Below are 13,715 nucleotides of genomic sequence, written 5' to 3'. Positions count from 1 at the left end.
TGTATGATTCAATGTCATTGCAAGAGCCTCACCTTTCAATAGTCAGAATATTTCCTGACATAAAAAAAATGCAAACTGTGAAACCTAATCACTGCATTTAATTTCATTTACCTGGGTCTCTTTGAAAAAAAAGGGCCAAAAGTTATTGTTTAAGATTGAAAGGCTGATTAACATCTATTAAATGGTTATGGCACATTTAGGTGTAGTAAGTCTGTAAGATGCTTTAAGGATTTAAAATGACATAAGACCACAAACCACCCTACAGATTCAAGGGGGCATAAAGCTGCTTAATTGCTTAAATCCTTAATACTGTATAAGTATTTAATCCAAATTAAGTCCTTAAGGCTGCCAGGTGCCTATGAACATACATTGGAAATTGCGCGCTTGTGAAAACGCACACATGCTCAACCCTGCGCTCTAGACATATGGGCTTTGTGACTGAGCATCTGTCCTGCATACGTTAATTTTTGAGGAATACTGGCCTGCCACTACTATTGTTTATTAAGAGCTGACTATGGACTTGAGGGTTGTACAAATCACAACAATAAAAAACAGCCTCTGCTCCAAACAGCTTACAGTCTACAAAACAGCTTAAAAGAAGGGAAGAGCCACTGCAAAAATCTCAGAAGAGGGGGCAATTTGGGGTTTTAAATAGATTTGTTATATTAACTTCTTATGGAGCAGAAGTGAGGCTTAGGAGGCTTTTGAATGAGGAAGGGGAGGGGCATCTCACATGTAAGGAGACACTGAGGAAGGAATGGGAAAGCTAAGCACCTACTTGGGTTTCTAACTGGATTAATCAAACCCAGTTAATCCAGCTCAGTTCAGCTCTAGGTTATCCTGGGGTAAAAGAGTGGTGGAAAAATTATGCCAGTTTAACAGAGCAAAATTCATAATGCAGTGCATGCCATTCAGTTACCTGGAAGAGAAATCACTCCGGAACAGGAATAGCACAGCATTGACTCCAGATACTTGACCGGTAGCGTCTTGACAAGCCTGATAAGTTTTATCCCTGGAAATAAAGAGGTTTGTACAAGATTTGTCACACACTTCAACACCTATTATGTTTATTACAGTGCGTTGTTCTTAGGTAAGATTATAGACTGAAATGCATAACCGCTTAAGAATTAAACAATTTTTGTTTCCTGGGGTTTAGGTTACATGTAAGTAGTCACATATAATTTTGCAAAGTCAATTGATTGTTATGAATTATGCTGGCTTGACATCTTTAGAAAAGATTGCACTTTTTTTTTTAAACCCATGGAGCAGGCTTAGTGTATGCTGTGCCATTGTAAGCATCCCCACCAGGAACTGAACTGAGAGCCTGGAAGCTGATGGAATGGCTCAGTGGAAAAAAAAAAATCTTTCAGTCAGCCAGGCCTTCTCCCAAGACGCAGCATTTAAGATAAAGAAAAATACATTAACTGAAGCAGAAAATTGCCATAATCTTGGCATTCAGTCCAGTCATGTGAATCATGGGTACAATGCCCTATCTTCATCCAACATTTCCCCTTCCTCTCTCTTCCATGCAGCCACACTAACAGCTCTCCCCTTATGCAAGGGGAGGGAGAAGCAGACCTGTAGTTAAATCTTTTATTCCCCTTTCGTTTCTCCCTCACCCCTTTTTGGGAAAAGAGTTAAGGGAGGAAAAGTGGAATTTCACCCACAATTTCAAAACCAAATTTTTTGAAAAATATAAAATTTTGTTGAAGTTTTAGTGTTGACATTTTGTCCAAAAGAGAAACTGATGAAGATAAAAAACATCACCAAAATCCCATTTTTTATTCAGAATGTTTTTCACGTTAATAAATGTGCCCAGTTCTAATAGCTTCTTCAAAGCCAGAATGTAGTTTTCAAGGTAATTACTTACATGCTTATTAAATGAATTTACTAGAGCTAGGCAAAACTGTTCAGTGGCATGTGACAATTCTTAGGGGGAGATCAGATTTGGGCTGCTAGAAAGTTGGGACCATACAGAGATCACTAGACCATCCTGCCAGTCCCTGGTGGGCAAGATATGGGAAGGCATAGAACAACATTGATTGAGGGAACTCTCAGGGTCTTGGGGTTTCTCCCCTCCCCCCCAATAACTTCAGAGTTTCTGGAGGCTTTAGGAGTGATAACAGTGGTATTTGTAATGACAACTTTTTGGAGCAGTTAATTAGGGAAGAAGGTGTTTTGAAGGGATTTCTCTTTGTCAAACTTGGGCACAAAAAATGAGAAATATTTAAAAGACAAACTGTGAGGATCAAGAGGAGCACCACCAAAAGACAGGGGAAGGGAAAACAAATATGGAATCTGAAACAAGCACCATATTAGTAGCTCTTGGAACCAGCATGAAGGTCAGAAAGTAGACCAGCAGCCACTCAGATGAAAGGAAGAAGAGCTCTCCTAATACAGCTAGATATTGGCAAAGTAGTGATGATCAGTACTGTAGCAGTCCTCTCCAAACCTTCTCTTTCTTCAAAGCCAAACCACTGATGTCTGGAGGAATTCAGTAAAGGATTCTCCTCCAGAAGAAGTGGGGGAGGAAAGGGGGAGTTCCAACCATTCCCACCATCTGCCCACTCATGTCCATCCACACGTGTCACCTTCATGCAAAAAAGTGTAGTCTTCCTTTACCATGTCATCTGGAGATGAGAGGGCTTTCTACTGCTCCACTTCTATCATGTTCAAAGGGCAGCCAGCTGGCTTTGTCCAAGCTCATGAGTCCAAACTCATGAGAAGGTGACTGCCTGGCCTCCCTCTCTACTTCTTTGCGTGGTGTGATGGCATATACAAACACCACACCAGTAAGGAAGGGGTTGAGAAGGTGCAAAGCATGCATGGCTTGGAGGAAGAGCTCAAAAGGAAAGCAGACCAGGTCAGTAGGAGGGTAAACAGTGGAAGTGAATTGATGTACATTCTCAGATCCTGGGAAACAGGACTACAGGATGTCCTAACGCCTGAGGCCTCTGCTGGTCTTGACTTCACCAAACCCACAGAGAAGGGGCTCACGGAACTCAGGTCTGAGGCTTTATCTTTGATTTCAGTTGTTTAATGCCTTGTTTTTAAATGCCAAGAGGGGACTGGTAGGATACAGAAGCATTGCACTTCTGGGTGCATTGCACTTCTGGGTGCAGAACTTTGCTATCAGCTTCTGGACTCTGCATTGGGAACTGGTGGAGAGGGTGGTTCCCAAACAACTCCTAGGCAGGGCAGGAGGCAGAAAGCTTACCCCTGATATGGGGACTCTAGATGAGAAAAGCCCTGAAGCCAGAAGGCTCAAAATTACTAGACCTTGATGCAGAGGGGGCATTGCTGGACTCTTTATATACAATAGTACATTAACATTTGTATTTTCAATACAGTGTAGCCCAAAATACTTAAACTTAAATCAATAAGGTTTAACTTAATTCCATAGGAATTGTCCAGGATATTGCCATATGTGTTACCAAAGTATTACTTACAAGTATCTGACAGTAGCAGATTCAAAATCCCACAAGATTATTGCACCATGTGCATTTCCAGTAGCTATCAAGCTGTATCCTTCTACTTTTAACACATCAAAGCACTTCATTTCTTCACCCAGTGGTAAATTCTAAAGGAAGCATAAATAAGACTTTTACTAAGAAGGACATGACATCTGATAGTGAAATGTTTTAAACAAATGAGTTATGTACAGAAAATGACATTGTACATTGTTGTAAACTCAATGCATTTTATTAGAGTTACACATTATAACATTTGCCATTCTTATGGTGCCTTCCATCCAAAGACCTCAGCATCCCTCTGAGGTAAGACCTATGGTCACTATTAAAGACTGCATTAACTATACCTGAGACCCCAGAGTAGTTTCCTGTTTTAGGGACCAAGGATGAAGTGGGAGGGAATACTCGTGATAAATCCTGGCGAGTGCTGACTTTTTAGATGGCAACCACTGTAAGTATTCTTATGCCCATTTTATGGAGGGGGATACTTGTTCAACATGACATAGGAAGTCCCTGGAAGAACACCCAGGATCATTCTTCTTCCCCTTTGTATTACACTGTTTGCACCATACATTAATACCGGCACAAACATACTTGAACTGAGACATTAACACATCGCAAACATCCAAATGAAATTAACAGCAAGAGCAACTGCACAACACATTGCATTGGACAGGAATTGAGCTACTGGATCAGAGCTATGGACTATCTAGTCCAGTGTCCTGACTCCAACACTGGCCAGCACCACATGATTCAGAGGAAGCTGAAAAATCAAAGTAGGCAGCTGTGGCACAATCTGCCCTCACAAAAAATCTCATCCTAATTCCTAATATTTTGAGATTGGTTTAACCCCTGAAGCAGGAAGTTTTATATTCCTTGCAGTGATCTGTTGGCATCAACTATTATACCTCAGAGGCAGTAGCGTAGCTGGGGGGAGCGGGGCAGCGGGGCAGCGCTCTCCCAACAAGAAGCAGTGGCGCCTTTTAAAGTTTTTCTCACCCGGCGGCACTCCGAGTCTTCAACGGCGGGTCAGGCGGCGCTCCGGGTCTTCGACGGCACTTCAGCCACAGGTCCTTCACTCGCTCCGGTCTTCGGCGGCATTTCGGCGGTGGGGGGTCCTTCAGTACCGCCAAAGACCGGAGCGAGTGACGGACCCGCCGCCAAAGTGCCGCTGAAGATCCGGAGCGCCGCTGGGTGAGCACAAGCGGGTGGTGCCTTTTTTTATCTCCACTCCCCCTGTTTTCTCCACCTGGCTACGCCACTGCTCAGAGGATTCTTGTTATTCATAGAGACATCCAATCCCTCTTAAAATCTTGCTAAATTCTTGGCCTCAACAACTTCCTGTGGCAATAAATTCCACAGTCTAGCCACACATTGTGTGAAAGAGTATTTCCTTTTTTCAGTCTTGAATTTGCCACATTTCTGTTTCACTGAGTGTCCCCTTGTTCTTGTGTTATTAGGATGGAATATACAGTACTTAAAGCACCATTCTGGCAGATATTCAGCCATTTGCTCAGGGGATGGGGCCCTAGAGTTGCTGGCATGCCTGGCCTCTCTGAGATGGAGAGGGGTCTCTTCTGTTCCACCAAGCCTGATGGGAGGCAGGAGGGAGACCCACTGGACATAGGCAAAAAAAATAAAACGAGGAGGAGCCCAGACACATAAGGACATTGCTAAGGGCACAGCAGGACTCCTCTGGAACTGGCCTCAGGTGACTGGCAGCAAGGAGGAGTGGGAACTGTTGATCTTCACCCCTTTCCCCTGTGGCCCATGGTAAGGAATAGTGGAGCCTAAAGGATTCAATTGATCCCTCTGCAGCGACTCCTCCACACTCTGAACTGAGGCAGAAGGAGTAGAGGTCACAGAGAGTCAGGCCTGAACGTGTCTGAGTAGCAGTTGTTCTCACCACCCAGCAGCAGTAGCTACAGGTGACTCACTACATTTTTCTTCACAACTATCAGGGCTACAAACATACCTAAAAAAATTTGTGAAAGCTGATTCTGCAGAGGTCAGTAACATTGGTCACAATCACCTGGGAACCTATTTGCCCTGGCGAGAGGGATTTGGCAAGCCTGTGTTAAATGTGCCTCATTTCATGAGAAGTATACAGGTAACTCATGTCACCATGGCCATGTCATTTAGAATGGGAGGCAGTGTCCGGTGGCTAGATCACAGGGCTGGCAATCAAGAGATCCGGTTTCTAGCCCTAGGTCTGTCACAGACTTGCTGTTTGATCTTGGATGAGTCTGTTTCTCCACATCTAAGTGCCCTCATCTAAGATAGACATATTTTGGCTATCTCTTCCTTTCTTTGTTGTTGAGAGGATTAATTCATTAAGATTTATGAAGTCCTTTTCACTGCTATTGAGATTTTTGGATGGACATCTCTATTTACTATTTCCAATTTGTACACCAATAAATCAAGGGCCTATTGCCATACCAATGCTTATCTATTTAATCACAACAATTACTAATATCAATAGGTGTCATGTAACTAAATCTCATAGAAATAGTCACCCCTGAAATAAAATATTTTTGGATTTCAATGCAGTGGAAAGTTTAGAACATTTGCCTCTCATACTGCATCTAAATCTCTTACTCACTAGCTGATGTTAGGTAAATAATGCAGAAAATTAAGAGGTGTTCTCACCTGGATTTCATTATTTCTCTTAGGTTCTGTATCAGACAACAGCTGAACATCTGGAAAAAAACCATTTGCTTTCCTGGCATTGGGTTTCAGACATAGAGACATGACTGGATTCCCTTGCAGAATAAGTGACACAGCCTCAGGGAGCTCCCATGTAACAGTCAGATAAGGTTCACCTTCATTACCCTAGTAAAATGACCCATTTAACCAAAGACAAAAATACAAATGTGACATTATCTGATTAAAATATGACCACGCAAACCTTTGTTGCTACCATGGTTGTATAATTGCAACAGATCTTATTCAGAGTGTAACACATGGCCAGAAAGGGTTAAGCAGCTTGCTGGCTAAATGACCCAAGCTTTAAAGTCATGTTAGGAAAGTATGTGAATGGTAAGTAGGGCCTTTCCCTACAAGATAGGCTAGAACTTTGAAGTGAAAACCTGTATTGTTAGAGAATTAGAGGTGATACTAATTGTGTGTGTTTACGTGGCTAATTATTAAACAAGATATAAGTTCCTCTTTGTCACTATAGCTATCGATTCAGAGATCAAAAAAGAATATTAACGTTTAGATGAATCTTGAATGCAATAACGTCATTGTCTATATGTCTCTTTAAAATTTGTAATAGACTGCCTAACGGATAAATTAGCTTATGTTAATCCATGTAGTTAATTACCAGTGAGGTTTGGGAAACAGAAGGCTACATCAAAAGCCTAGTGTTAACCCAGGACTGTATGTCAAGTGGCTGCTAGAAAACTGTATAAAAGACCCTGGGGTCCTGATCCTGTCATCTCAGATCTGCTTGAGGCTTCATGCAGGGGAAGCCTAAGCCATAAGGACTGAGATCCCAGTCCTGACTGGACCACCCTGAATATGAACATTGGACAAAACCTATTAACTATTTCTGAAAGAACTCTTTGCAACTACAAAGCTCACCATCTCTGCTATGAATCTGAATCTCAAGATTGTGCTCATGTCTGTAAGTATACTGATCTTTTAACCAATATTCCCTCTCTTTTCTTTTTTAATAAGTTTTAGTTTAGTTAATAAGAATTGGCTGTAAGTGTGTATTTGTGTAAGATCTGGAATATTCATTAACCTGGGAGGTAATGTGTCCGATCCTTTGGGATTGGTAGAACTTTTTTATATGGTGAATAAGATTTTCAGTAATCTTCATCATATTTGACTTGGGTGTCTGGGTGAAGGCCTGAGGCTGGGTTACTTTAAGGGAACTATGTTGTTGGCTTCTGGGTAACCAGTGAGGTATTACAGAAGCTGTTTTGTGTTGTCTTGGTAAATCTAAGTATTGGAATATCCACCAGATTTGAGGATTGTCTACCCAAATCTTTGCAGTTCTTTCTTTATTTTTTTGTGCAGTTCTCTCCTCTTCTCTTTGCAGTTCTAGAGGCATTGTAAAATTAATCAGTGCTGAAGAGGGGTGTTATTTTTTAAAACCATTTCAATATTGAACCACCACCATTTGAAAAAAAAATTACTGTAAAACATTTAAATCTACTAGGCAGTATTATTTAGCATCTTTCAGATTTAAATTTGATTCACAGTAATGTTTGGGAGGAATGGTTCATGTGGCTACATTTATCTAAGCTGTTAGTAAATTAAATTTAGAGGTTTTTTAATTAACCAAAAATAGCAAATTCAATTAACTGATTATTTCAAGTTTTATAGTACGTTAATTTGTAAAGCAGCTCCATACACTGTGACTATTCTCCTCCATAGCAACATTCAGAGAGATAAAGAAGGCTGCATAAATTCTTATTTTTCCAAACATTTGATATTTTCATGCTCATAACCACAGTGTATAACTTTTTATTACAGAAATTTCATCCAGATGCAATCAGAAAACTGTTCTTTTGTCCATGACCTTACTATGCCTAAGAGTGTATGTTGTTTATGCAATCCTATGGTTGTATGTATTGGGATTATGATTATGTAACTTGACTGTATGAGTGCATTGTGGCAGAGTGGGCTAGGTCTGTGTCAAATTATGAACAGAGAGAGAGACAAGTTGGGTGACGTCTGCCTCACCAACTACCTCACGTGTAGTATTCTCTTCTGTGTAGGTGCTTGGGCAAAGGGTATCACTATAAATAGAAATATGCAAGAACAAAAGTAGCCTCAAATTTGCTTCTAGCTATTTTCTTGTTAGTCTGTAAACTATTTAAGCTGATTGCTAATGGGGCTAGAGCGCTGCCCTGCAGCAACTCAAGAGGAAGGAAGGAACTGCAGAACGGGACGCTCTTTTTCATATCCCTTTGCAACCTTCCTATGCAGGATTCAGATCATGCTGTTCCCTCATATCATGTCATCAAAAGGGAGTGCGTGGGCCTCTGATTTTCACTTCTGAAGGAGAGGGGAAGGGAAAGAGTTCTTTAGTCTTGGGGCCCGATCCTACTAGCACTTGCAAGTGTGACTATCTTTACTCACTGGAGTATTCCCATTTACTTCAATGAGTAAAGTTATGCACATCCTGCAAATTAAGGGCAGGCTCTGGCTCTTATTCGGTGAGCAAAATGACTAAGGGATAGGAAATTTGACTTCCCACCAAAGCCTAACTGCAATGAGAAAAATATTAACCGTTCCAGTGTAGTGGATTCATGGAAAGAGGTGAGCAGAATGATGAAAATCTAGCCATGGAACACTGAACACACTGATATCTTAAATATTAAAGAGTTACTCTGGTGAAAAATTACTTTACATAGACAGTTGCATAGGGTTTGCCTACTGATTTATGAAAGTTGTCTGTTTGAACTTCAGAATTAGCAGCTACAGAATGAAATAAATCACATGTAAAATATCAAAAACCTGAATGATTTGGATCTTCCCACTGTGCTCCAAAGCCAGGATCACATGCCGACTCTCACTAGCCTTCAGATAAACTAGCTGCAGCAGCCACTGCTCATCATCTTTGCTGTCATTTGTGACAGGCAAAGCTTTAATTTCCTGCCCACTTCCAAAATCCCAGATTTTCAACGTTCCTGAACAAGAAGGACAAAAACTGTTAAACACAAAACATGTATTTTCAATTCAGAAACCTGACAAGTCCCAAATAGCAAAAAGAGAGAAAACACAGCTGCATCACATTTCCCATTTCTACAGGTCTGATGTTTGGTATTTTAATACTGCTTCACAGAAGCATGTGGTTGGGATAGACTAATTCACCAGGTATCTGCTGTGGGGGAGGGCGGGGCAGGGTTGGCAGGAAGCGTGTATGTAGGGATCCCTTACAAATATTCAATCAGCCAATTGCAGGGAATATTGATGTGATTTCCCTGCCTCATATGGACCCTTTCCCTTTCTAGACACTGCTAAAATCTTCCATGCTAGAAATAATTTATCTTGGGGCTCAAAAACCCCTTCCTTCAATTTCCTTCAATGTGTTGGCTGAGTTATTTCAAAGTCAAATGTAAGCTCTTTAAGGCTTATTTATTTAATTCTGTTTGTACAATGAGCCCCTGACCAGCATTAGGACCTTTGTAAAAGCATCAACCACCAGATATTTTTCAGAAATATCTCCTGGGGCAGGACAACAGTCTGCCTGCAAGGTCTGTTCACACTTCAGATAATGTAAATTCAACCCTGGGCTTCCTTGATTGTGGGCATGCAAAAGCATTTTTGCCTAAATGGAAAACAATGGAATAGATTCTCCAATCCCTCACCTCTCCTCTCAGTGAGCACAGTTATATGGGGTTATCAGACATTGCCATTGCCAACAGACCACTATTCTGTCCTTCTCCACGCCTATTTTGCATTTCCTGCTTCTGTGCCAAGCCCACAAAAGGGCAGAAAGGGAGCCAGCAAGGCACAGATCTTCCAATCTGAGAGAGCGGCAAGGTTGAGAGTGACATGGCTCACTACCAGACTTTCTCTCAAAATGAGGGGGTGGAAAGAGAGGCTGAAGCACTTTCTGAAGGAGCAGCTACCACCTGGGATCCACCCTTGTCATGTGGAGCTACTGACCCTGACAACAGCTTTCCCTTCTGAGTAGCCCCTAAGCCCTGTGGGCAAAGTATCTCAGGTAAATGGTGCAAATAAAGGGCAGTATGCTCAAGTGGAAATAATCTGGCCTGCATGCTTTGTGACAGAGGCCACGTCCTCTTCATGAGGCACCTTGTGTATTTCTGGAATATCCCAACATTTCTTGGTGCTGCACTTCTTAACATTTCAATAAACCCTGAAGTTTCAGAATTATGCAGCCATGCTAATTGATTAATCAATTATTAAAGTTTACTGAAGAATTCAGTGCAGGTCTGGTAAATAAACGGAGAAGCCTTGTCATACAATCTCAAACTAACATGCCATACATTACATGACATGTTGCATACCGGAAAATACACTAACTATGTATAGTGTACAGAGTCAGCAAATCCTATAAAACTGAGTTTCCCCTTTTCATTTTAACTACTTTACTCCAGTTGCTCACAGTTTCCTCATTAAAATGCCTTCTGGGCTGAAGATATTCATGCTTGGGCTTAGCCCACAATAATTAAATTTTTTTGAAAGTTTGAGCAAAATTGGTTTTGTTATTTTTGAATTATACGAAGATGGAAAAAATGCACTTAGCCTACATGTTCCTATCATAACCTTGGTTTTTGCATATCAATAACACTTAAGATTGAAACTCAAACCTTGGCTTGTTTTAGAGCTTTCTTTGAGGAGTGAAATGCATGCCCCGCTTGAAGCAGGTCCGTTCAGTATTTTTGAAGTGGTGAACATTTAAATTTGGAGTGTGCACACATTTTGCCATGCACAGGTGCTGGAACTAGAGGTGTGGGAGGTAGCACCCCCTGGCTTGAAGTGGTTTCCATCATATACAGGGTTTATAGTTTGGTTCAATGGCTCTCAGCACCCCCTCTATACAAATTGTTCCAGCACCAGTGCTGCCATGTTTTCATGCAGCCTCCTTGAGTGGCAGGGTTGAGAATGTTAAGGACAGCTGAGTGAAAGATGCCTGTTAAGCTAATTTAGTCCTCCTGAGTGAAGTGCACCTCAGTTTCATCCCTTCTCCCCTTTCTTACAAGAAGATGAGCAAGGGAAATTGAAAGCAAAAACCTGTCATCAAAACAGTGTTAACATTGAGAATTCAAGCACACAAGAGTCAGAAAATTCCAAGAAGATATCAGGGTTTCTAACACTGCAGTAACTGCCACACTGCATATAGGATGGATTTTCTTCAGGTGTCTGTTTCAATGTAATCCTTACTCTAATACTGTTCATTCTAAGTAACGTAGAGCAGGGCTGACGGGTTCCAGACTGCTTCAGGCTTTATGCAGCAAGGCACGACACTCTCAGGTATTCACAGGGTACTTATTCCAGACCCCCCAGAGAAGTATCATATCATGGAACAGTCCCTGTAGTCCAGTGCAGACTATTACAGCCTCTTGTCCTTCATGCCATTCATGTCTAGCTCCTAAGCCCTGAGGGAAAGATCTTCTTGGACTAGAAGCCAGGCAGACAGAGCCAAAGGCCATTTTCCATAAAGCCTAAAATTGCCTTTCAAAGGCCTGATTCCCAAATTAGATCCAGCTGTAATTCTCCTTTCAGGCGTGACAGCTTTCATACTCCTTTCAGGCCAGGCAGGTATTTTTCTTGTCCTGCAAGGACGCTTACTAACCTCTCCCCTCTCTGACTGGAGGCGGGGTACATACACCCTGGTACACAAGAGGCATGTCCACACTTTGAGCTGAAGGTGTAAATTTCAGCTCAAGGAGACATACCTGGACTAGTTTGGGTCGAGCTAGCATGCTAAAAATAGAGCGGCACTGTGGCAGTACCAATGGTAGGAAAGGTTTGCTGCCCCAAGTACCACCCTGTCCAATAGACTATGTATGTACTTGGGGCAGATAGCCTGTTCCACATCTTGTGCTGCTGTGGCTACACTCAATTTTTAATGCACTAGCTTGATCACAGCTAGCCCAGGTAGGTCTATTCAAGCTCCAGAGGTAGGATGTACTACACAGTTAAGTCAAATTGCATGGAGAAGCTTAGTTTGTGGTATTTATTTAAAGTTATGCCATGTCTCTATTTTATTGCTATTCATTGCATTTAATATAAAGGGGTGGTAGTGGCCAGATCCATACGAAACAGCACCAGTCCAGTTTTGCAGAAGCTTTTTGAAATTGGACCCCAATCCAACATGGTTTCAGGTGGGTTCCAAGCAAACTGTTCTCACAGCCCTGGTCACAATATAGTATCTCATTCTAAAACGAGAACAGAATAGTAATGATAATTCAATTGTTTTACCATCATAGGCCCCTGTAGCAAGGTGAAACCCATTTTTATCAATTGCTGCACAGGTCACTTCAATATTAGGCCCATGGGCATCTTCAATCTGGTAGATTTGGTGCCCGGATTCTAGCTCCCAGACCTATAAAAAAAATTAAAATTATTTGCAGTCCATCCGACAAAAATCCCCACACCATGTGTTATAAGTTGGCTGCCAAAACACGCTGAATAAATGACGGTCATATATCCCATAAAATATGCTTCTTGATAGTACAGCAGACTCAACAGCACAATATTCACAATTGCTCTCTCTATAACTCCAAAAATCTTTGGCACCCTAAGGAAGCCATTCTAGCAAAGATAGCCTATTTTCACTAGTCACATGAAATAGATTATTTTTAAGTTAGAGATAGGAATGGTTAAATATAATGAGTTTTTTAGTATACAGAAAAAAAGGAAAACTAGCTACAAACAGGGCCAGCCCTAGAACAAATGGTGCCCCAGGCAAGGAGCATCTTCGGTGCCCCCCTCCATTTGTTAAACTTTTGAATACCTTACTTTTTATTGCATTTGTAGCCCATTTCATGACTGATCCACAATTTGCATGCATGATTTATCCCAGTTACAGAATCATAGAATATCAGGGTTGGAAGGGACCTCAGGAGGTTATCTAGTCCAACCCTTTTTATTACTGACCTGGGCACAAAAAGTGGGAGTGTGCTAATAAAGTTTGCAGATGATACAAAGCTGGGAGGTATTGCTAATTTAGAGAAGGACAGGGATACCCTACAGGAGGATCTGGATGACCTTGTAAACTGGAGTAATAGGAATAGGATGAAATTTAATAGTGAGAAGTGTAAGGTCATGCATTTAGGGATTAATAACAAGAATTTTAGTTATAAGCTAGGGACGCATCAACTAGAAGTAACGGAGGAGGAAAAGGACCTTGGAGTATTGGTTGATCATAGGATGACTATGAGCTGCCAATGTGATATAGCTGTGAAAAAAGCTAATGTCATCTTGGGATGCATCAGGAGAGGTATTTCCAGTAGGGATAAGGAGGTTTTAGTACCATTATATAAGGCACTGGTGAGACCTCACCTGGAATACTGTGTGCAGTTCTGGTCTCCCATGTTTAAGAAGGATGAATTCAAACTGGAACAGGTACAGAGAAGGGCTACTGGGATGATCCGAGGAATGGAAAACTTGTCTTATGAAAGGAGACTCAGGGAGCTTGGCTTGTTTAGCCTAACTAAAAGAAGGTTGAGGGGAGATATGATTGCTCTCTATAAATATATCAGAGGGATAAATACCAGAGAGGGAGAGGAATTATTTAAACTCAGTACCAATGTG

The 13,715-nt window shown here is 41.5% G+C and overlaps 1 protein-coding gene across 1 annotated transcript in view; it reads right to left on the bottom strand.

The window, feature by feature from the left end:
* The window catches only part of WDR64 (WD repeat domain 64), a 133,082-nt gene that overhangs the window by 25,741 nt on the left and 93,626 nt on the right, over positions 1 to 13,715 (bottom strand). The window contains exons 13-17 of the mRNA XM_048846211.2: positions 12,381 to 12,504; positions 8,943 to 9,115; positions 6,120 to 6,302; positions 3,450 to 3,580; positions 920 to 1,012 (exon numbers count right to left, since the gene is read on the bottom strand). Of these exons, the coding sequence (XP_048702168.1) occupies positions 920 to 1,012; positions 3,450 to 3,580; positions 6,120 to 6,302; positions 8,943 to 9,115; positions 12,381 to 12,504 (704 nt within the window). The remainder of the gene's footprint in view (positions 1 to 919; positions 1,013 to 3,449; positions 3,581 to 6,119; positions 6,303 to 8,942; positions 9,116 to 12,380; positions 12,505 to 13,715) is intronic.

This window comes from Caretta caretta, chromosome 3 (assembly GCF_965140235.1).
Source record: "Caretta caretta isolate rCarCar2 chromosome 3, rCarCar1.hap1, whole genome shotgun sequence".
Lineage (NCBI taxonomy): Eukaryota > Metazoa > Chordata > Testudines > Cheloniidae > Caretta > Caretta caretta.
The sequence above is the reverse complement of the archived record's forward strand: the minus strand, read 5'-3'. Positions and strand labels throughout refer to the sequence as shown.